The sequence below is a fragment of the Lagenorhynchus albirostris genome, chromosome 14 (assembly GCF_949774975.1).
Source record: "Lagenorhynchus albirostris chromosome 14, mLagAlb1.1, whole genome shotgun sequence".
NCBI classification, from domain to species: domain Eukaryota; kingdom Metazoa; phylum Chordata; class Mammalia; order Artiodactyla; family Delphinidae; genus Lagenorhynchus; species Lagenorhynchus albirostris.
This window is the reverse complement of record NC_083108.1, coordinates 24,558,562-24,583,153: the sequence shown is the minus strand read 5'-3', so window position 1 is coordinate 24,583,153 and position 24,592 is coordinate 24,558,562. Positions and strand designations below refer to the sequence as shown.

Genomic DNA, 24,592 nt, shown 5'->3' with positions numbered 1-24,592 from the left:
GCTGTCCAAGGGCCTCTCACTGTTGTGGCCTCTCCCTTTGCGGAGCACAGGCTCCAGACGCGCAGGCTCAGCGGCCATGGCTCACGGGCCCAGCCGCTCCGCGGCACGTGGGATCCTCCCGGACCGGGGCATGAACCCGTGTCCCCTGCATCGGCAGGCGGACTCCCAACCACTGCGCCACCAGGGAAGCCCTTGGCGTTGTCTTTTTTTGTTCCTGTTGAACGTCCACCCCAAGTTAAAAAGTAAAAATGCAACACAGAAATGAGCAAACACGAGAGACACCAACAGTCCCGGGCCTGGGTGATCTGAGTGCTCACGTCTGAATGACAGAAACTCCCCATTTTGCAAGAGGAAAACTCGAGTTGAACTCAGTTCTTCCCTTACTACCCTGGATCTAACCAAAGGCCAAAAGAGCTCTCCCGACTCCACAGAGGAACAAGGATGATTAATTAAATCAGTGAGCTCCAGGAGGCCTTGGGGGAACGGCCAGGGGCAGGATGCGCAGTGAAAATGAAACCCCTTGGTAACTGGGTATTAGATTACCTCAGGTAAACCCACCCACAGGCGGGCCAGCCAGAGCTTCACACACTGGCTGGGACCTCAGAAATGAACTTGACCATCAGATTTTAAATTAAAAAGCAATGTTGCATCCCCAGATGGTCCTCATGGGAATCAAGCCCACCGGAATTATAAAAAAAAGTCCAAGTCCTGGGCTTTGAAAATGTCCCACCTCCCCTGTGGCTGTAAAGACATAAATGCTAACATTCCAGGTGCCCATGCCACCCCCGCCCTGCCCCTTGGCTGGTCACCTCCACTCTGCTGGGCTCCCAAGTACCACCAGGGTCTGGATTATAACCCTACCTCCTGCTGTTGCAGCTCTTATCTCACAATCAACAAGTGGGGGGGCGGGGGGCGGGAATAGAAACAGAACCGGAGGAGGCAGACCTCTGTTTATCCACAAGCTTTGCTTTATCTCAACTCTCAACAGACCACACAACCCAAGCAGAGAAGCTGTGCTGGCCCTGCGTGCTCAAACAATCTCCCCAGGGTACCATCCCTGCACCTCCCCCGTGTCTTACAACGCCTCACCCCATGGCTGAGAAGCTGCCCTGTGCCTGCCTCCAGACAGAGCCACATCCTGTTCAAGGACCCTCGCTCTCACTGACCCCAGAGCACCTTCAGACAGACCATTACGTCTGCAGAGTCCAAGAACTACATCCTCCATGCCTGGCAAAGCGTGGCACAGAGTAGGTGCTCAGTAAATAATCGCTAAATGATTAGACCACAGGGACACGCTGGCTTCTCCCAAAGCAGCTGCACCACCACCGCCCCCCAGGCCCCAGCTTTACACCTGGCAGAGCGAGGCCCGTGAGAACCCACCTGGGAGCGGAGCGTGCCTTCCAGGCAGGGGTCAGCCAGAAAGGCCTAGGTCTGGCCCCAGGCTCCCCGTGGAGGCGGGAAAAGAGCCCCTGTCCTCAGCTACTTCCCTGCCAGCTGCGGCTGATGCCGGGAGGTGTTTGCAAGCCAGGCGCCGGCCAGGCAACCTCTGTGGGCTCACCACCTGCCCACAGCATTCTGCCTTGGCGTCCTGCTCTGTTTGGACAAGTTAGCCTCACCGAACGTTCAACAATGCTTTTACACACCCCAGGGCTCTTGTTGTGTTATGAGAGCAAAACAAAGCCCACTAAGGAAAAAAGCTGGGGGTTGGGGGGAAATGGGGAGCCAGCCAGCCACACACAGATCTCTTTCTTTCTGGTCTCCATCCTAAAGATGGCTCCTTGACAGCCCGGGTCGGGGCCCTGTCCCATGTTACGAGAACAATGACATTGTCCAAGAGGGGACTTAGAAACCCAGAGATGAATAAATGAAAACTGTTTTCACACCCAGCACAATACCACCTTCTGCACAGCACTGTGGGGCTGCACAAGCCCTCTTTCTAAAGGGGGAAGCTTCTTGGTGACTGAGTTACCCCCATCCCCCAGGACTAAGCACAGCTGTACCAGGGGAGCTGTCTTCTGTCACCTCTTTACCGCTCACCAGAGTCCTAGCGATAGGCAGTCAGGAAGCTAAAGGAGGGACTCCTTGGGCAAAATGAGGCCCACTGCTAGTAAATAAAGGCAGCCCCAGCCTGCCAAATGCCAGGCACCTTGGTGAGGGGAAGGTCATGCTGAGGTGAACAGGCTAAGGGTATCTGTAAATTCCCACCCACCCCTCCCCCCAAAAAAGAGATTTTTTTTTTTTTTTTTTGCAAGTTAAAACTGAGCTAATGACACTGGGTGGGGCTCAGTGTCGAAGACTGTGCAGCCAAACCAAAATTCACTTCCAGCCAAGAGCTGCTCGGCCTCCCCATTTGGGGAAGGAAGCTGCAACACTCATGAAAGATTCTTAGTATACTGGGCAAGAAGGCTGCAGTTAGCATTTCAACTGAATGTGACCCTTCTGGTAAAATATTTTTTTAAATAATAAAAATAACATAAAGTTCTCAAACAGCCTCTTTCTTAAAGAAAATGGCCCAGAAATTCTCATGGGAGTGGAAGGAAAGAAGGGGGAAAAAAAACAAAACGAAACCGGGCCAGCCTCCTCTCAGCCACTACCTTTCACGAACAACTTTTTTTCTGGAGTTCTTCTCATAAAAGGAATGATGCCATTTCCTGTCTTGTCCCAATACTTCCTGTTCACTTACAAGGTGAAAGTTATCACCCTGTTTTAAACAGCTGTCCTGAACTCCACAGAAAGTTCCTTTTTCCATCCAGTGCCCCATCCCGGTCACAAAATCTCCCCATTTTAGAATATAAACGCTATCATGGTCTACACATTTAATGAGTTGGCTTTAAGAAAAAGCCTCATTCTCTCTATGGTAGACACTGAATCTTCAGTCGCAGCCGCCCCAGAAAGTGGGCTAGGGGCACAGACCCTCGTGGGGAGAAGCGAAGGGGGCTGGAGGCATCACCCCCAACGAGCCACCGTGTTTAGGTAGAGTTGCCGCCACCAAGAGAATGTTCCTTTCTTGGTGTGTTAGCCACTAAATTGAGAACTGTGCCTCAGCAGTTAATAATATCTTCCCGCTGAAAATAGCCCGGAGAGGAAGCCTGTCTGTGACAGTAGGCACACAGCCAGACGGGGCTAGCCATTCAGTACTGAGCGAGAGAGATGGTAGGGCCAGTGGTGACCTCCCAGTGGCCACGCTGTACAGTATCCTTTCACAAGGCTCCTGCAAAGGGAGGGCTCACGGGCGAGTCACCAGCCTCCTCTACCCTGCAGCCCTATAACCTCGGTGAAGCTGTCACATCAACTAGGGTCTTAGGCAGCAGGACCAGAGGAGGGGGCCGATCACTCAGCAGGGTGGGTCAGGACGACTCCAGGCTTTGGGAGACCCGCCCCTACATGGCTGGTTACCAGTCCCCGGGCCGCCCAGAGGAAGACAGCATCTGGGGCAGAGAAGGAGCAAGGGCGCTCACTTCCCCTGCAGAAAGGTCAGCCTCGGAAAATGAGCCACAGGGAACTTTCCTGTCTCTCCTTTCTGCAACCAGGATGGAAAAGAAAAGGTTGAAAAATCACGGAGACAGACAGGCCCGTGACTGTGGGCCCATCCCTGGAGACCTCAGAGGTGCTCTGGAAACAAGCGTCTATCTACAGACCTCAGGCACCTAACTGAAGTCTCCATTTTCATTCTCCAGAGCCAGTGTTTTTTATTGAATATCTAAATACCTGCATGCATTTAAAAGCTACCCCAGGTCACTACTTTTTAAAACTGTGGCAAGGCAGGTGTAACACAACATTTACCGTTAGTGACACCGAGAGCATTCGCAGAGCTGAGCAACCATCACCACTATCTAGTTCCAGAACATCTTCATCGCCCTGAAAGGAGACCCTGTCCCGTGGGTCACTTTTACCATGTCATCCACTACAACAAAGCCAATGGGAGGAAGAGGCAGAGTTAACACACCTTGTCAAGTTTCTACAATCGAGTGAAAGTCTTAGTTGAGAAGAGGCTCAACAAGCAAGGTACTCGAATTCTTCCCTATAGGAGCACAGGCAGAATCACAGAACCTGCACAGCCACCAAAGATATTCTCCACACACACACACACACACACACACACACACACACACACACAAAAGATACCCCCCCACAGGAACACAGACCCTTTTCCCCCTTACACCAGGGGCTCCCCAACTTGTCTGCACCTTGAAATCATCTGGGAAGCCTCAAAAAATACTGATGCTGGGATCCTGCCAACAGACTGTGATTTGGAAGCTCCCAGGGGTCCCGATGTGCAGACAAGTCTGGGGACCACCACCCTGCGCCTTTTTTTCTCCCACCAGGTTAAGACACCTGCTGTGAAGTGGCCTGGCGATCACAGCACTGTAGGTGCAGTATCACGGGATAGTTAACAGCAGCAATAAAGAAGCAAAGGGAGCCAAACTTGATCATGAATCCTTTGGCATTCCCTCCCTTTTCACTGCCTCCCTAGCTCTGGGCCACAGGTTCAGAAGTCCACGCAGCCACTGCTGGGCTCTGCTAAGAAAAAGCCTCCCTGGGGAGAGGGTGTTAGTGCCCCAAGACAGCGGCCAAGAGCTGCACCGGAACCTGGCCCTCACCTGGCCCCTGCCCCTTCGCGGGACAGCCCTGCTCTGCTTCAGGGACGGGGTGCATGAGGCAGTGGCCCATGTAGTCCGGCTGGAAGAGCAGCCCCAATTTGCTCCAGAGACTTTAAATGCTGTCACCCTGCATTTAACCCCTGCCTGACTGCCCCATTCTTTCCAGGATAAAAGGGGTTTTAACAGTGAGCCCTTCTCCGGGGTTGAGTGCGTGACCTCAAGCCTTGCAGAAGAGGCAAACGGCCTGAGCTGCTGTCCCTGACTGGTCTTCACTGGGGAGTGGGTGTGCACCAGGTGAGCCGGCCGGGGATTGAGTCGTCAGCCTGGCATTTAGGGACATATGGGTCCCTAGAGATTCAGACTGTCACTCCTCACCAACATGGTTGGGGAGAGGAAGGGGAGAGGATAGGTAAGGAGCCCGCTCCTGGTTACATGTGCTGGTGCTTCTGCCTCCCCCCAAGCCCATGCTCAAGGCCACTTGGATGAACTCAATCCACCCCCACCCCACCCCCCATGGCATTAGAGACTCCAGCGAAACCACAATCTGCTTGTTCCCAGGCACGGGAAGGAGAGATATAAAAACACAGCAATAGGCACCCGAGGAGATTCCCAGCTTGCCATCACCATTCCCAACCAGACAACAAATGCAGCTGAATAACTTTCCTTAAAAACAGGATGGGGCACTCTTTCCTAAGCTACTTGGTTTGAGCCCAAGTTGACTGTGGACTGAGCCACGACCACATTTTCAGATTATGTAGGTGTTTTTGAAGACTCTCCTCTGAGGCTCTCATAGACGCCAGCAGAGATTAAAGAAGAGGAAAGAACCTTTCCTGGAATGGATGCTGACCTAAGGACATTCCCATCACCCAGGAACTAGAAGCGAGCCACGGATCTGAAGACCTTAGCAAAGGAGCTGGCCTCCCTTGGGTTGGTGGGACAGTGTCTCTCCGATAAGCATGATTTTGTCCAGCCAAGAGATGGGTTCCTCAACACCCTCCCCCAGACACATCGGTACTACACCTCCACTGCCTCGCACCTCCCTCCCTGAAATCCAGGGTGGCACCTCTTTTGAAGTTTAAATGACTACAAATGGGGGCTTCCCTGGTGGTGCAGTGGAGAAGAATCTGCCTGCCAATGCAGAGGACACAGGTTCGATTCCTGGTCTGGGAAGATCCCACATGCCGCAAAGCAACTAAGTCCGTGCGCCACAACTACTGAGCCTGTGCTCTACAGCCCGTGAGCCACAACTACTGAGCCCGCGTGCCACAACTACTGAAGCCTGCATGCCCAGAGCCCGTGCTCTGCAACAAGAGAAGCCACTGCAATGAGAAGCCCACGCACCCAAACAAAGAGTAGCCCCCCGGGCTTCCCTGGTGGCGCAGTGGTTGAGAGTCCACCTGCCGATGCGGGGGACACAGGTTCGTGCCCTGGTCCGGGAAGATCCCACATGCCGTGGAAGCAGCTGGGCCCGTGAGCCATGGCCGCTCAGCCTGTGCATCCGGAGCCTGTGCTCCACAACGGGAGAGGCCACAACAGTGAGAGGCCTGCGTACCGCAAAAAAAAAAAAAAAAAAAAGAGTAGCCCCCCACTCACCACAACTAGAGAAAGCCTGCGTGCAGCAACGAAGACCCAACATAGCCAAAATAAATAATTTTTAAAAAATGACTACAAATGACGCTGGCCTCTAATCCCTGCCTTAATCAGCGAGGCCCATATGTCTGAGGCCCAACCAGCTTTAGACACCAATATACAAAGGAGGAGTCTGGGTCTGCAGCTGAATAACCTGGAATTCACAAGTGAGGTGGTATTTCTTCAAACCCCTCCCACCCCACCCCACTACCCCGAATCAGGACAGCAGACAAGCTAAATGAAAGCTCCCCCCTAGAAACTCCAGATGGAGGCTGCAAAGATGACAGCTTCGAACACATGCTTTTAATTACCAGTGACACAGTGAAAGCTCTGGGAGCAAATCCTTTCCACTTCCACCATCGAGCTGAACCTAGGAGCTTCCCATCTACGTAAGACCTCTCCCAGGTGGGTATTCTTGAGCCAGGATACGTGCCAGCAACAAGGGTTTGTCTTACACGCCTTTCCAAAAGCACCATACCCAGATCCCAATTCAGAACCAATCCAAACAGGCCCCGGGCCCAGAGCACATATCCTTGTGGAGAAACCGTCTCCGAGGTCCACCTAGCCCGCGTGAGAGGGACCCAGGCCTATCCCAGCGCCTGCCCGCTCATGTGTCTGTGCACGTGTCTATCTGTAGGTCTGTAGCATGCATACGCGCGCGCGCGCGCGCACACACACACACAACCAGGCAGCAAGCAATCCATCTGTCTCCGAGAGCCGGCTGTCAGAAATGAAAGTACAATCTCCTGGAACCGAGTCCCAGCCTTCTAAAAATGTGCCGTTTTCCCAGACTGAGGAAACTTGCAGGGGTGGGGTCTGTTTCACTGCGAGTCCCAGAGGCCTGGCCTGTCGTCTCCCCGGCCAGCCCCGCGCTGCAAGGCTGGAATTCCAACCTGCAGCCAGCGGGCTGGCTCCCAGTGCTCCTACCCACCCACTCCCCTTCCTCGCAGGAAAGGGAAGGGCCAGCCTTGGAGTCACCCCGGCATCTCGGGAGGGGCGAGGGGCGTGCCTTCAAGCACACCCTCACCCCCACCCCCGAGGCACCACATTTTCACATTCGGCTGTTTTTTTCTTTCCCTTCTTCCCTTGCCAAGAGAATCAAGCCCTGGCTCCCGCTGCCGACCTTCCTCCCACCCTAAACTGAGCCCCATTCATTAAGCCCGATCTCGGCCAGGACAGGAAGGAAAACAGCACACAGGGCCCGTGAAAGAGACACTCAGAGAGGTGATTTCCAGGGGGGAGGCGGGGGCAGAGCCCTGTGGGCACCTTCCCCGCTCCCCGCCGTGATGCCCACTTGGCCTGGCGCTCGCCACAGCAGGCTCCCCGCTCCAGCCTCCCTCCCCTCCCTGGCCCAGCCCCCTTCAGCCACCACAGCCCCCCACCGGGCCTCATCCTCCGCCAGGCAGACACACCCCGGCCTCGGCCACCTCCACACCCCCCCCCATGGAAAGATCAACTTCTTGGAAAGGAGGTTTGGGCTTTCTCCATTTGCAAAACCCTCCGCCCTGGACTCGAGCCACTACCACCATCTTTTGGGGGGGCCTTCTTGCGGCAGAGGGTGGAGCCCTGGGTTTTCTCAGGGCCTACTGCCTCCCCTCCAGACACCCCCAAACCACTGGCACCAACCCAAGAAACAGTTTCTTCAACTTCCCCCCACGGCACATTATTAATAAACTACTCCAACTCTGAACGGAAAGAAGAAAGAGTTGAAACTTTGAAGCCTTGGGAATTAGTAAATCAAGAGCTAAAATTCAAAACAAATGCTCTTTCATGTGGAGCCCCCCGTCACGTTTTTTTCTTCTGGCAGTTTTGTTGAACGACGCTATCCCTTCAGAGACAAGCACTCCTTCCTAGCAGCTCCTCATTCATCGAAATGGCTGCAGTTACTTTGGGGGTAGGGGAGGAGTTCATCATTGCTTTACCCCCAGTTTCTTTCTAGGACTAGAAAAACTCTTGGAAGCCCACCGGTCTCAGAAAGGGCTGCACTGTCACACTTTTGGCTCTGGGGGCCAGGTAAGGAGGCTGATGGCTCAGGCGGGTATCGTTACTTCCTCCAGCAGAGGAGACAGACAAGATGTTATCAATAAGACAAACCTTCCGAAAAGCCCCCTTTCAAAAGCTACCACTTCCCTTGCTTGTTTCATGTGGTTCAGAGGGGCTGGGACTCCTCCCTGCACATTCAGAATTTAAAAAATAAAACCCTCTAACAACATCCTGAGTGTGCTATTTTGCCCAGACCCTTTCCTCTCCTTGGCTTTCTTTCTTTCCGGAACTCTCTCAGCCTTAGAAAGCAGAAAAGACACAGCTCTCATGTCCCGGTATGTTCTTCCCTCCTCCACTGCCATGGTCCACTCCCATTCTCACCCCAAGCCCCTGCCCTTTCTGGGTCCCTCTTTTTTCCTGTTCAGCTCTCATTAGGAGCTTTGAGTAAACAATACCCTCTGTCTCAGATAACAGCCAGAGTATATACTGCACTGAAATCAAAACAAACAAGGGTCTCCCTGAAGACATTCTCAGCAAGCTCAATTCCTGCAGAGGGAACTGGCTAGCATGAACCGAGCCGAGGCTGAGCGACACCTGACCAGTTAAAAGTCGCAAAAGACGGTGCACCATGGTCTCCCCAAAGACAGTTTTTTGGGGGCTTTTTTGCGGTACGCGGGCCTCTCACTGCTGGGGCCTCTGCCGTTGCGGAGCATAGGCTCCGGACGCGCAGGCTCAGCGGCCATGGCTCACGGGCCCAGCCACTCCGCAGCATGTGGGATCCTCCCGGACCGGGGCACGAACCCGTGTCCCCTGCATCGGCAGGCGGACTCTCAACCACTGCGCCACCAGGGAAGCCCCAAAGACAGTTTTATAGCTTCCATCGGAGCTGCCATGATCCTACACCAATGTCCCAAGGGCCAATGCCCAGAACTCTGCTGAATTTTCTTTTCTTTTCTTTTTTTTCCTGGATCACTTTCCCTCTTGTTTTAGCTAGTTCTTAGAAAATCCAGTGATGGCATACTGGGGTGGGAAAAACAGGTGGAAAACAGGACATATTTAGAACAGAATGGAAATGTCTCCCACTTACATTGCTAATGAGTTTCTCCAAGTTTATCGCTCTCTTCTCCTGTCTCTCAGGGACAATGATGTTTAGGCTCTCCAGTGCCCCTCACCCAATTCCGTAACTCTCCAGCCTGGGAGTCCAGGCCCCTGCTCACACCTGTGGGCCCTGAGGGACACCTTCCCTGCTGGGTAACAGTATTAGCACCTACTGTCTGCAGTGTCCCCACCATGCACTGCAGACTTCTGCACAAAGCTGGATGGGAAGCAGGATTTGCAAAGAAGCATCGAGGCCATCTACTCTAAACTCCCATCCTACACTTGGGGTCTGTCTTCTACAAGTTCCCCAAAGGTGGATCCATTCCCTTCAAGGCACCCGATGCACTGAGAGTGAGAGCAAAAAAGGGCTTAAACCCGTGAACTAATGACACCAAAGTCACCAAGTGGAAGCCCCTCAAGTCGGGAGCTGCTTAACAATAACCACGAAACGTGGCCCAACACCAGCCTTCCGGCTGGCCCCCACACTTCCAGATCTATGGCCCAGAAGGATGAGCTGAAGGGCAACAGAGTCATAACGGATACATCCAGTTTCATGCACATAAAAGTGAGAATTAATTCCAGACCAGCTGGGGTGGCAGAAGGCCACCTCCATTCCTCCAGTCTCCAGTCATTTCAGGAGGTCTTCGAATTGCCAAGAAAGTAAGAGAAAGCAGCTCACCTGAAAGCCCCCCAGGGGCCAGATAATTCGTTCCCCCTGTTTCAGCGGAGGAAGGCACAGCATCTGGACAGTCTGCTGTGGATATGAAGAGAGAAATAAATAAATAAAAACACCAAGATTAATTTTTAAGCACATTCTAAACAGCATTAAAGAGAAACCACACATTCCAAACGGGTGACTCCCGGCCGCGATGCTGATTATTAATGGGCTGCTCAGGCTTCGCCCCCCATCATAAGACAGACCACAGCACCCTGTCACCCGTCTGGGCTCCGGGCGGCCAGTTAATCATTAGTCAAGACAGACTGGCTGGAATTTCTCTTTTATGGCAAGTCCCCCATTGAGGAAACCAGGTAGTTCCCAAGGTCAAAGGACGCCCGGTTCTTGTCTCTCCACCACCTTTCCCATCTTTTCCCAAAGCATGGCCTCTCTGCTTGGATCCAGTGGCCTCGCTGCCACTCTCATCTTTTTAAAGACAGACTTCCCAGTTCTTTAGGAAGAACTGGTGCTGGGCTGAAGGGACTTCTTCCTTTTTAACTGAGGTATAATAAGTATAAAAAAATACAAATCTCAGGTGCAACTCGATGAAATGAATTTTACTCATGTACACACCTGTGTGAACAACCCCTCACGCCACATCAGGACAACAGAGAACATTTTCAGCAAGGCTCCCTAATCCAAACTCCCCATCTCTGGAAACCCTCCCAGGCAACCCCAGGCCTGCAAGGCTCCCTGCCTCAGTTCCTATAAAATCTTTCTGGCACCCAGTACTTGTAACTTCCTTCTGCTGTCTTTATTGATTTTTTTCCTTCAGATCCTGTCTGCCTGAACTAGACTAGAACCTTCTCTTCAACGTCTTTGTCACCCTCAGGTGCTCAGCACAATGACCTAAATGGTCATGAGGATAATGCCAATTCCAGATGAGAAATATATAGACTTCTCAACCTCCCTCCAGGCAATTAAAACAAAAAATAATGGCCACGAGCCACAACGAATTAGTCCCTCGAAACAAAAATACACAAGACCCCACAAGCGTATCATGCACCATTGCCCATGCCAAACTTACTGAAATCCATAGAGAAAGGCCGGCTCAGGAAAGGAGCGTCCCAGCTCCAAAGCAAAAACACCAGTCCCTCCACCCCAGGCCACTAGCAGGATGTCCCTGAGGGGGGCGTTACCAGTTTCCCCCTGGAAACACTTGGCCGAGAGGGCGAATAGGAAGCCAAGTGAAAGAGTAGTCCAGGGGCAGGTAGCCACAGAGCTCTCTAGGGGCCCAGCAGCTGTCTCCAGTGCCTGGTAAAAGAGGGGAGGGGCTGGGCCACTCAACTGAGGTCCTCTCTCTAATCCCTCTCTTGCATTCCCTCTCAGGCTGGAAGAACAACTTTTCAAGAATTCTTCTAAACTGGGAAGGAGGAAGCAAAGGAGTGGCAGCGGCGGGCAGGGGAGAGAGAAAAGACTGTGTGGGCAATTTCACTGTATCAGGGTAAAGTTTGATTCCTAACAGGAATATACAGTTTTACAGGATACACTTAATCAAATGGAAAACAATAGGGGCAGGCAGGAAATGGAGTTGCTGGTTAAAGAGCGTAGAGCCTGCACTTTCTAAACTACTTCGATGGCCTTCACTATGTCGGAGATTGGCTTCTACCTACCCCGCAAAGGGAAGACACCCCCATGGTGACTTACCCGCGGCCACTCCCTCCCTCCCCCACCAGCTCTGGCTGGCTGAATCCCAGGGAAAAGGTGTGTTTCAAAGGAAGAGCCCACATCTCGGGGCAGAGCTGGGACCACATTCGGGGTTGTCAGCCTGTCTCAGATCAAAGGTTAAGCCAGCTCCACACTGGCAACCACAAGCATTTCTATGAAATGGTGCTCTGCCCTTTGATCTCAGAAGGGATTTACAAACATTAATTAGGTCTCCTTACCACCCCTGTGAAGTAGCAAGGTATACCTGTTTGACACGTACCCAGGTAAACTGAGGTATCACAGAGTAGCCCAAGGGGCCACCCAGTGAGCTGGACCATACCCAAGGGTTCAGCCCCCTCCGTCCCAGGGTAGGCCACGTCCTCACTCTCTTCCCTGAAGGTAGCTGGGCTGAGACAGTCTTCAGTACCCAGACGGGCCTCAAGCTCCTGACAAGTTAGTATAGGTCAAGGGCCACAGCTCCGTCTCTCACCCACAGAAAAGCTCTGCTGAGGTAGCTCCCCGAAGGCAGGGTTCTCAGCTACTGCCTTGTCGTCTGCTCCCCAGAGCCCAGGCTGGTACACTCAGAAACGCTAGGCTACTCCTGGCTCTTCTCCACCGCTGAACACTACCAAGCACCCAGTGAGCGCTGGGTTTTGTGGGAGCCTCGTTCCCCTCTCCCAGCAGTAAGAGAGCTTTCAAAGATGCATGCCTGGGAACAGCCAAGGAATGAGCTGCTGCAAAGGGTACAAGGCGACAGAGCTGGGGACCCCACTTCTCTCATTCAGAGAATGGTTTCCAGACAGCCAGGATATTCTTGTCAACTTAGTTCTGAGCTACCTAAGTACCTACCGTCTGGGACAGAGAAGCCTCCACCACCACCACTATACCCCAGCTCCGCCCCAATCCACAACCCAGGTTACAGAAGCACTAACCAATGCATTGGAATCTTCAATGCATTTTAGGCGGGCACATCAGGTATGTAGAATGACTGAATGAGTGAGCCAATAAATGAGTGAATGAATGCATCATCTAACCTAACTCCTTGATCACGTGGGTTTAAAACCAGGCCTGAAAAAGTTAAGAGTGGCCTGAGTTAAAAGGTAAATGCAGGACTAGGTCCCAGACTTCTCAACTAGGCTTTGGAGGCTCGATCTATCTGCCAATGGTCACCTGGATCCCCAGCCCAAGCAAGTAGATGTACCCAGCAACATCCCCTCCCCGCCAAGCCATTCTTCAAATCTTTCAGACCTTCAGATACAGAGGACACAGGAAGCAGAGCCTACAGAGCAATCCCTCCCAGCATCCCCGCTCCATAAACTGAGATCTCATTCTAACAGCCTGCTCTTACCCCTGGTGTGATGGGGCGGGGGCGGGTGTCCTGACTTCTGAGAGCCTCAAGTCACAGCCACCCTACTCCTACATCCAGCCATGTCTAACACTCCTTCCCAGAAGATCCTGCTGACTCCGAACCACAGAGTACCCAGGCCTCCCTAGTCAGGCCATGCCAGAGGCTGCAGCGGAATGGCTTGAACCATAGCAAAATGGAGCTCCCAACTTTCAGCCGGAGCATTCCTCCAGGGCTGCAGGGGGACCAGGCCCCAGCCTCTTCCCACTGCCTCTGCCCAAGCTGGAGACTTCACAGAAGAGATTCCCTTAGTTGTGCAACTGGTTAGGATTTTAATAGCTGTCCACTGTAAACCTTACGGCTGGTTCTCACCTAGTAACCCAAGACTAAAAATGCAACCTACGACTTAGAAACTTAAGAATGTAAGCAGCTGATCTAAGTTCCCCAGCCAAATACTCTCCCCCATGTGCAGGGCAGAGAGAAAAACCTGGGGCAGCATCCCATCTGTGTGTCTGACCTCAACATCTCTGGCTACAGCAGCCAACAAAACCAGGCCCAGCCCTGGCAGCCCTCCAGCGCGCCAGGAGATTCCCACCACAGGGGCTTCGCCGGTTAGCACCCTCACATCCTTACACAAAGGTGATGTTTTTCACTCCTTTTTTTGTTTGTTTTGGGGTTTTCTGGTTTGGCGGGGGGAGAGGAGGGTTAGATTTTTGCTTTGGAGTGTTTTGGGGGTTTTTTGTTTTGTTTTGTTTTGTTTTACAGAAACGTTTTGGGTGAGTAACCAAGCTGTGAGTTTCCGATTGGCAGGTTAATCACTTCCTATTGGCCGATCTGGAGAACTTTTCTCCCCCTTGGAAATGGCACATTCCTGTCTTTGTGGCTTCTCTGTTTGCACACATTTTGCTACCTAATGTCAACACTTGCTAATGAATAAATATATCACTCCACTCGCTGAAAATGAGGTCCTGGCCTGAGAGGGTGACTGCTTGAATCCGGTGAACAGATCTGTCCAGGTATCTCTGCAGGAAACCCAAGAGAATGTAGTCCTTCTTTCCTATGACTTTAGGAAATTTCTCAGAACACTTCGCCCTAGTCTTCTTTACCCCTGGGGCCAAGGTAACTGACCTCCCTCTTTCTCACTTTTAAGGAAAACCTCCAAATTTGAAGACTATGGAAGGGAAAACAAAAACAGGACAGAGAGAGCCCCTTGGAGAACTAAGCTCATAAAAGAATTCTTGAGTATTGATGCCAAAAACCTAGTCAACTTACATTCTTGGAGAAAACAGAGCTTGGTAATTCCAGTTAACATTTGTTACAAATACAGAGCTGCTTATCTCCTCATTAATGACTATTTATCTGGTGTTTTGTAAATCGAAAGCAAAATATCACATGCTTTGCAGGCCACTTACTAGACAGGCACCAGGCAAGCAGCAACGCCTTCCGAGACTGGAGGGATCGTGTAGTTGGGGAGGGCTGGCTGGAGAGCACGGGCTTCTCTTACACCGTTCATTAAAGTATTTAATTCTGGACAACGCCCCAGCAAGACTTTTAATTAGTGGGGGAAAGGCCCAACAGCCAAAACTCATGAGGCGGAAGGACTTGTAGAATTCCAAGAGGGAAATGGGGCCCAACCCTTCACTTTTCCTTCTCCCAGAACCTTGGCAAAATAAAAATGTCGAAAGCGCTGCATTTGTCAGGCACCAGTGTAGACAAAAGTCACAATCCCTACTTTCAAGCAAACGAACCTCCCGCTGTAAGAAGGGGCTCCAGGAAACAAGGGCCCATCGAAGTTGTCACCCTCGAGTCCCCGTTTTTCAGACCCTCCTCCCCTGGCACTGTCAACCTCTGCACTGCCTGCCAGAAACTGAATGCAGACGAGCGCAACTGAGGTGGTGTCAGTCTCAAGTGGGGCTTCTGCCCCGGCCCCATGCCAGCCTGTGACAAAGCACCAGGCAGGCAGAGCTCTGCTAGAAACTATTCTAGCCCTCACCAGGAACTCCGGGAAAACCAGGAGAGGGCTGTGGACTTTACTTCTTAACTTTTCTAATCTCTTGCTCCAAACCAAGGTCCGTCTCTGCACTTTTTAAAACTGTCTTCCCTCCCCCATCGGGTTATCCATTCTTCCCACTGAGATACTTCTGGCACTCACAACGTCTCCGACGTTGCCCATCAACCTGTCCTATTTGGCTCCCGAGATGCTTCGGCGTGGATCAAATTCCACGTGTTAAAAGCTGAGCCGACTTGGGTTATGGAGTGCAAATACATGAAAAAAGGAACAAAATGGAAATATCTAGGAAACAAACACCTTTGCAAAAAGATATATATGTACGTGTACACACACACACACACACACACACACACACACACACACACATTATCGCCAGCTCCAGTCACAACAAAAACAGAAAAAAACCCACCAAACTTTCAACATCGGCAACCTATAACAACCTCGGGGAAAGTCCAGCGTCTCCCCACGCCGCTGCCTAGGCATACACATCCGCGTTCTAGAGACTCCATTTCTAACTTAAGATAGGAAGGATATTTTTAAAAGCATCTACTCACCAGTTGGTTTGAGAAAATCCATCGGGTATCTGGAGTAAGGAGGAGGGGGAGACTCTGGAATTAAAAAAGAAAGAGAAAATAAAGGCCGAGCCATGAGAAAGAGATAGAAACTTATGATAACAGAGGCATTCTTTTAGCCCAACTGTTTGTCTTAGCTGTGGGGGTTGGAGGCAGGGCCGCGGGGCGGTGATTGCCTTGATATTTAGCTGTCAGATAAACAAAAGAGGCCGCCTGGCGCCAGCCTCGGCGCTCCGCTCCTCCACGTCTGCGGCCACCGCCGCCGTCGCCGCCGCCGCCGCCGCCGCGCTCGGCCGGCCGGGCTGGAAACCACCGGCTCGGCCGCGGCTCGGCCGAGGCCGCTCACTTCACAGGGCAGCAGGGCCACAAAGCCCCCTCCCCGTCCCAGAACTTCACACCCCACTCCCACCGCCCCACCCCACCCCCGCCCCGTCCCCCAGGGGTGCAATTCACCTCCGCCACCGCTGCTCCGCTCCGCACCCGCGCGGGGAACACGGGCTTCCCCTTTGCCAGCCCACCTGGGAGGTGCACCCCAAGAGCGCTGGTGAACTTGGATTTGTGGGCGCCCGATGTGCACCCCTCCCCCGCACAAAGACGTATTGAAAAGGGAATCAATGGAGGCCGGGAGGATAAAGAGGAGGAGGCTGGGGTCTCAACTGAGAAGCAGCCCAGGCCCCCAGGGGCAGCATCCTCACGGAGGCGCTGGGGGCAGACCATTCTACAGTCCGTAACTGCTTTCCTGTGCTGGAAGAACGGAAAAAGCAGGGGGCACCCAACTTCTCCTGACTGCTTGTTCTCTTTCCCCCTGGGGTGGCACAGTTTGGAGCAGATATCCAGCGCGACCTTCCATCCTAACTCTCCTTGCCTCAAAACCCAAAGCTGCGCCGGCCAGGGCAGTCTCCCGGCCCCTTGTGCCCGACGTGACCCTCTTTATTTACTAAAGGAGAGCCTTACTCTCTAGCCTTTACAACTGCTTCTCCCAGCCTTCCTTGGCGGCCTTGGACCGAATCCAACTCGGCCACACACCTCAACGCCTTTCCCAGAGCGGGGGAGGCGTGACCCCCACTTCTCTCTGCACCCCTTGGCTAATCCGGAAATGAGGGCATCTAATCTTTAACCCCCTGTGTGTAGAGTGTGTGCGTGAGCAATGCCCAAAGCCTCCCCTGCGCCCCGGGGCAAGAGAAGAAAAAAACTGGAAGGGAACCCCCAGGGAATACCTTTCCAGTTTCCCCTAATCCCTTCTCGACCCTCGTCCCCCAAGTCTCTTCCCAGGAGGAGATGTACACTCCCCTCCAGCGAGGTAGCTGCACAAACACACTGCCCAACGGGGCTTTTCTTGCACCACCTGAGCGCCAGAAGGAGGGGAGGGTGGGCGCAGAACAACTTCCTACCTAGTTCGCAGAGTCGGCTAAGGTGATGGGGGTTGCAGCACACCAGCTCGGGGTTGATCTTCCCGTAAGATTCACAGCAACACAGCCTCTTGACTTCCGAGGAATGCCTGAGATCCGGCCACCTGAACACTTTGCACAGCAGGAGGGGGAGCGAATAGGACGAGGGCGGCTGCGCGGGCTGCGAGCCGGAGGGCGCCCCCAGGCCCAGCCTGCAGTCCAGGCGGCCAGGCAGCAAGAGGCACGCGGTGCGCGTACCGCCGCGGGACTCCACGGCCTGGAGCAGCAGCTCCAGCTGCCGTTCCTTCAGTTTCTTGAGCACCGAGTGCGTGAGCGCCTTCAGATCCGCCTCGGCGCCCCCGGCCGCGCCGGAGCCCGCGGCTGGGGGGTGAGGATGGTGGTGACCTTTGGCACCTCGCACCGCCTTGCCCAGGCAGCAGCCAGCCCTGCCTGCGCCGCCGCCACCGGCCCCATGCGCCCGGCCGTCCGTCGCCCCTTCTCCCCGCAGGTCGCCTCCTCCTCCGCCTCCCCCCGCGCCCTCCTCCTCGTCCTCGCCGCCGGGCGCACGGCTCCTCCAGAGACGCCGGACGAGCGCAGATCGTTTGGTCCTGAACATGCGGGGCGAGGAGGCGAGGAGAAAAGTCGTTTGCCGGCTAAGGAGCGAACATGACCTCCGCACACCATGAAGAAGTCGGGTGCCGAGTTGGGGCAGCAGGCGCAGGCGACAGCAGCAGCAGCAGGGGCCCTGGCAGGAGCGGCGGCGGCCCGAGGGGCGCTCCGTGGCATGCGCCAGTCTCCCGGAGGCCGGGGCGCGCGCGGGGGCCCGGGGGCGCCCGCCGGGGCTCGGGGGCCTGCGCTCCGGCTGCCCCACCCCTCGCGGCCCGCGCCGTGCGCCGCTCTCGGGCCCCGGCGCACCCCGGAGGAACGCGGCCGCCGCTTCCCTGGGGGCGGCGAAGCCTACCCCGGTCGGCGCCTCCCCAAAAAGAGGCCCCCCCGCAGCGGCTCCCGAGTGTCGGGCTCGCCAGCCTCGGCTGCCTACATGGAAGATCCGCGAGGGCAAAAAACGAAAGGCGTTCGGCTGGGCTGCTGGAGGGAGGAAAAAGCCTCTTTCCCCCTTGCTAAGCAACTTAATTTGGGGGTGGGGAGAAACTGGCAATTAAAAAAAAAAAGCAGGCACGCGATTTATTTTTTTCCTCTATATCCTTAGTAACCGGATCGCCTTGAATTCCGTACACACGAAGACTCGGGGGAGGGGGCTGAGTGGACTTCACCCCGCATGAGATGTCTGGCGAAATAAGGAAGCTCTCTCAAAATCTAAGAACCAAACATGCAAAGCCCAAAATGAAAAACACCACCTCCTCGCACCCCGGAGGCCTGGGGGCGTCCGGCTGGACCTGGGGTTTAAAAAAAGAAAATGTTTACAAAGTAGAACTAGACATTTGAGGGGTGGAAAAAACGTATCCACGAGTTACATCCCCCTTTTTTCCTTGCAGAGCCCCGCTGGTCTTCCTCTCCTTTTCTTCTGCCAACAACAAAAAAAAAAAGCGTATTTTTTTAATCCACAGAAAGCTTTGGCTAGGCTGCTTCAATCCTTCGCATCTGGGTGATTTAGGGTAGTCTCTGGTCTTTCCTCTTGCGCTCCCGGGGGCCCCAGTCCTCAGCGGGGACTTCCTCGGAGCTGGCGGGGGCGCAGGGGCAGAAGATGCTGCGGCGGCGGCTGCGCCCCGCGGGGCTGACAGCGCGGGGGAGGGCGGCGCGGCGGCCGCGGCGGGCCGCTGGCGGGTCGCGCGCTCTCGCCCTCTGCTCTCTAGTGCGGGAACCGCCGGCGCCCCCTCCCCTGGCCGCGGCCGGCCGCTGGGGCTCCCCGTGTGGGCTGCTCGCCCCGACTCGGCTGCGGCCGCTGGAGGCCCCGGTGTCCCTCACGCCGCCTTCTCCTCCGAGACTCTCCTCGTCGCGGTCGGGAGCCTCCTTGTCCCCCGTCCGCCCTCTCCTGGCGCTCGGGTCCTTCTGCCGCCGCCGGGGGCTCGCCGCGCCGCACTCAGGGGCTCCTGGGCCGTGCGCTCGGCAGCTCGGCGCCGGCGGGCTGGCTCTGTCTCGGGCAGCTCTCTCCGGCGCGGCGAGCGGACCGAGCACGGCGCCCGGCTGGCTCGGCTGGCGCGGCTCGAGGACAGGTTCCTCCGTGCGCCGAGCAGGCGAGCGAGTGTGCTCAGGGCTCACAGCCTCCGGCAAGGCCTCCCGCCCCCGCCCCCTTCCCTCCCCCTTCCTCCCCCTTCCCTCCCCCGCCCCCAGCCGCCGCCGCCGCCGCCGCCGCCTCCTCCCCGCCTCCCCCCCCGCCCCCCCCAGCCCTCTGCTCTGCTGGTTCCACTGCGCAGTGGCGCGCCCGGCTCCGGCCTCGTCACGTGGCCGTCTAGACACCCTGTCGCTTTAAAAAAAAAAAAAAGCGATTGTGTTTCGCAAACAACAGATCGGGTTTCTAAAAGCTATTTCTCCACCCCGCCCCCCGCCACCGCCACCCCCTCCCGGGTCTGCAGGGGTGGGGGGGGACGAAAGGGGGGGGTGAATAAAGGTGGGGAGCACAGAAGCTCCCAGAATCGACTGAGACCTGGTGGAATCAGAGGAGAAATGGAAAGACCCAAGAGCACCGAACAGGCTTCGCCGGCGAGTTATGGAGCGAAGCGAGCGGGTCGGTGGCGGATTTAGACCCGGACCGCGGAGCTTCTCAGTGGCTGTCCCGCGCGCGCTCGCCCTAACGCTTCATTCATTCGTTTTGTTTTAAAGGCCCTGGCGACGGATCCCCTGGCCGCCGCGCGGGAGGGAAGGGGGAGGAGAGCGCTGTCTCCGTTTAAAAGACATTTACACCGGACTGGACCAAGGCCCTAGGAAGTGTGCGCTGGAGGGAACAGCCGGGCCGCCGAGGGCGGGGAGGCGGTGCGAATGTGACCTCAGCGGCGGCCGCGCGCTCCCTCCCACCCTCTCCCGCTCCGGGCTCGGGTTTCTAGGACTGCCTGGAGAAGTGTGTCTTGTGCAAAGCTCTGGAATGCATTTGGCTGGCTGACGAGTTGCGAGGGGCAGCATCCTGGCGGGGGGGGGGGGGGCTCGCCCGCCCCGCCGCGTGCAGGTTTCCTCCGGAGCCCGGAAGACCTCCGCCACCCCGCCTCCCAGCGCAGGAAGGTTACCTTCCGAGCAGACCTGCCTAGGGCATGCATATGCATGCAGGGCCTGTTTCTTCGCCCTCCTTGGCCCCGTAGCTTTCAAGGCGCTTAGAGTCAGAGAGTTTATCCCCTTACCCGAGGCTTTAGAGAAGCGTAGACCCAGCAGGCAGACTATTGCATGGAAATGGGTAAAGCGTTGGTGGAGCAAAGGACCAGATTACGTTTACTTCGTGAAAACCGTTGATAGTAGAAACGTAATGATTTAAATATATACGCATCATTATTGAGGAGGCCACTAGTTGGCATGGTGGTCTAACCTCGCATCTTATTCAGTGAAATAAGATTTTTTTAAAAAGCCATTTAGAATTGTGAGATCAGAACGACTATGAAACTCACTGGGGATTTTAACGAATCTTTAGAAAAGGTGAAAGAAACTATTTTCATTTTCCCAGCTAAGTTATGCTCCTTTAAAAGGCAAAGGCACAAAAATAATAATAAAATAATAATAATAAAGAAAAACAAAAAAGGCAATAAAAGTAATAAAATAAAAGGAAAAAGCACAGATGAATCTCAGCTTTATAGCTCAGCCCCTTCCCTTCCAGCAACTTAAAAGGTGTCTGTATGCCATAGGTGCTTAATAAATATTTAGGAATCAACAGACTTGAATAGACTCATTTGGACCATTTCCCCCAAACCCACCAAGAGCACCTTTGGAGATATAAAAGTGAGAGAAAATCATGATCATCTCTAGGCAAGGGACCCTGAAGCTCACTGACCTAGAAGACCCAGAAATGCCAAGCAGTGCAGAACCGTGTAGGACAGGGCAGCAGCTGGCATTCTAAACCTTGTAAGCCACATAGGCTGCAATTGTCTAAGATCATAATTTTGTTACAAATAAAAATATTGCTTATTGAAAAGGGCATTGAAACCTCTGTGTGTGTGTGTGTGTGTGTGTGTGTGTGTGTGTGTGAAATTTTCTGAACAAGCAAGCTGCAAAGACAGCAGGAGAGAAAGCCCAGGAGAAAATGGATTTGGGTGATCCCATCATCATTGGCAGGGAAAGACAAAACAGGCAGAGATGGGATTTTTGAGGTATCTGGGAAATGTATAATACACTCACCTCAGAAAGGCTCAGAAAGAATACCTGATTCCTGGCTGAGACTCTGCCACTCACTGGTTAAATAACACACTAGTGGTGATATTAGATGAGCACTTGGCAGGGTTTCAACAGCTTTCTGGGCAAGTTTCCTGCCCTCTCCGGGGTCTCATTCCCTCTCTCTGCTCTGGGCCTAGCTAGAAGATGTTCACTTTCCTGTCGAGGCTAGGCCAGACTGCAAAGTGACAGGAAGGACTTAAGTAAGCAGTGAAAACGAAAGGCACAATTCTAATTAAGCTTCTTGGCTAAATGGAGAACCTGAAGGCTGGGAACTCTGGCCAATGGTGCTAACGCTATGGCAGGCGAGGCCGGAGCACACACAGGGCAGGTAGATTTAGCGGGGGTTTCTGGAGTTGAATCTGACGTCACAGCTTGTCTGGGTGGAGCATGCATATTCTTGCAAAGATACGTTACCATACAGTGTAATTGTGGGTGCTTTTACTTCAGGTGTCACCCCTGTCTTGCCCTCTCCAATGGCTTTCCTCCTCCATTTTACTGCCCTAGGTAGACAAGGGGTGGGTTGCTGGGCAAGTACCTGCAGTAGTTGGTGCTGCTTTATAGCTCCCTGGCATCCCCTGAATCAGTTAACATCCCAAGCCTTCCTGAGAGCCAGTCCCACCCCATTCATATTCTTATTCCTTTCCTTTCCAAGAAAGAAGCTGGACAGTAGAGGAACTCCTGGCTGGCTGGCGTGCCTAGAAAAGGAGTTCCTTTCCTTTCCACAGGCACAAATGAGACTGACGGGCACCCCATTTCAAACTATTCTGATCCTTGGAAAAAAAAGTTTAGGAGTTCACCAAACTATTGTGAATGAGTTTGATTCTAATCATTTGCTGGCAGGGAATATGGAATAAAATATCTCATTTGCAGTTGTTTATTTCCTGTTGTGGCTTCTATTTTCATCTTTTAGTCACTTTGGTGATAGTAATCAAACCCTAATCATGGTGCAGCCACAAGTCACGGAGACCAAAATAACCTGCAACAGAGTTATGACAAACAAGGATGGAGGCAGCGAAAGACCTGGCTACTTAATCACTGGCCCCTGGCACCCGAAGGACTGCGCGGGCCGCCATTTGACTGACCGCTGGCTAAGCAGCTAGAGGAGAGAGGAAGCTGGAGGGAAATTGCTCCAAGGCCCCCCGGTCTTGAGCAGTCAGGGCCCCAGGGTGCATGAGGAAGGAGGGCAGCAGAGTGCACAGGAAATGGAGGAGAAGCAGGTAAACCGTCCACAACTGCTGGGGGGAAATTGACATGAAAGAGAATGAGGAGGACAGAAAAAGAGAACCTGAAAACCTCTCGAGGACGATAAGCAACTCTAAGCAAAAGCTTAAATAAATAAATAAATACCTCCTGTCTGGGCAAGACAGAATTCTTCCTTTCAGTACTTTTCTCATTTCCAGTGGTTCTTAGAAGAGAAGGGCAGAAAGAGGCCCCAAAGGACATGTGGGTGTGTTGATGCTGGGGGCCAAGGGCCGAAGCGAGGCAGGGGTGAGGATTTTTCCTTGCAGAAGCCAAAGAAGAAACAATCGAAGAGGCAAAAAAAAGTGTTGGAAAATATCGACATTTCTTGCACAACCGTCCCTTGAAAAATGTGTGAGTGAGCCCTCAACCATCCTGAACTGGCAGCGATACAAATGGAAGTGATGGTTCATGAAAGGAAGACGGCATGAGTGAGGCTGATGTGACAATCAGCACTTCTTGGCGTATGTTAGAAGAAGGAGAACGTTAGGTGAATGAAGTGCATCTAATTCACAATCAAATAAAGATGCTATAAGCACTGACTCATCAAATATTCTTGTATTACAGACAGGCTGTCAACTGGTCTGTAACGTTTGCCAGGTGGCTCTCCAGGACACTCACCTCGGTACTGGGGGCTAGAGGGGGAGGGGCAGGATAAAATGAATGTTCTTATGAAGGAGACAAGAGAAACACCCAGAAAAAGTAAAGATCTAGGACAACAGAGACATTCAAATATATAGTCATGTAGATACAGTTTCCTCCAGGGAGGGACACTGGATGGCTGATGAAAATGGCTGGGAGGGAAACTTCACTGTACATAACTTTTTGTACCTTTTCAACTTTGTACCATGTGAATTTGTTACTTATTCAAAAATATACAGATTTAAGGGTTTTTTTTCAATCCCTGCCTGCTTTTCTTATTTCCTGAAATTGGCTGTCCTGATGTCCTTGTAGAAAAGGATGAGTTGGCGAGGTCCCATGTGGAAGTGAGGCTGCAGACAGCTTCTCTCTCTGTGGGGCAGTTACTACAGGAAGGCTGATGACAACAGAGGCCAATGTGTCATCCCAGACGGCAAGGGTGGAGGCCGCCTTTTCATGACCCTGGCAAGAGTCAGTGAGGAAACACGCCAGTCCTAATCAAAAGTCATTCTAGATATCAGTCAGGTGCAAGTCCTAACCCGGGGAGGACAGCCTCATACACACTGGCGTCTCTCGACCACAGAGGCACAGGAAGGAGCCTGCCCCATCTGACACATATAAAGGTGTATTAAACAGCCTCTGCTCTCAAGAAATGCACAATCTAGGAGAGGGCTAGAAATATAAAAACAGCCAGCCCTCGAGAACGGAGGCCCCTGCTCAAGAGAACAGAAAGTCAAGGGATTTATTCTGTCTGGGAGGGGGTCTCAGAAAGTTTCCCAAAGGAAGAAATATCTGGAACTAGACTGGCTGAGTTGACAACCAGGCTGAGGTGTTCATGAGGTGAATGATCCTATTCAAAAGGAAAGCACGACGGAAAGAAACAATTGGTAGTTTTCTGTCCACTTCGAGCTAAGTCTTCAAAACTCAAGCCACACTTGTCGCTTTGAGACTATAACTTTATAAACACTCTCAAGCCTCAAGGGGTTTAGGGATGGAGGTGAGGCCCCTGCAGTGGATGTTCAGGGAGATCACCTCCCTCAGCGTGAAGTTTTCTTCGTAGAGAGAAATTGCAGGCACAACACGACATCATCTGTAACCGCAGAGAACTTTCTTCTCAAACAACTGGGAAAATCTCATGATCTCCACTCCTCAAATCAACAGTCAGGCCTCACTTGGGGCAAACTGCTTCATGTCAGGAGGCGATGCCAGTTTTAACACAAGGGAAGGGAAGAGCCTCCAGCGTGAAGCTGGCCTGTGATGGCTCAGCAATGGGGGTGCTTAGGTAATGGCCTCAAATTCCAACAATGAAAAACTAGGATTCGCCATTGCAGTACAGACAGAGAGACACACAGTTTAGCTGATTTCCACGGGCACTAAAAACACTGATTTTAAAGACGGCAAAGCAAGAAAATAAACG

General features: G+C 53.3%; 1 protein-coding gene across 2 annotated transcripts in view; it reads right to left on the bottom strand.

Annotated features, from left to right (window-relative positions):
• SMAD7 (SMAD family member 7) overlaps positions 1-18,133 on the bottom strand; it is a 30,478-nt gene extending 12,345 nt beyond the window's left edge. The window contains exons 1-3 of one of the 2 annotated variants that reach the window (XM_060122076.1): positions 16,993-18,133; positions 15,584-15,637; positions 9,991-10,065 (exon numbers count right to left, since the gene is read on the bottom strand). In XM_060122076.1, the coding sequence (XP_059978059.1) occupies positions 9,991-10,065; positions 15,584-15,637; positions 16,993-17,605 (742 nt within the window). In that variant the 5' untranslated portion in view covers positions 17,606-18,133. The remainder of the gene's footprint in view (positions 1-9,990; positions 10,066-15,583; positions 15,638-16,992) is intronic. The other variant, XM_060122075.1, reaches the window with a different exon arrangement.
• Between the last annotated feature and the right edge of the window lie 6,459 nt (positions 18,134-24,592).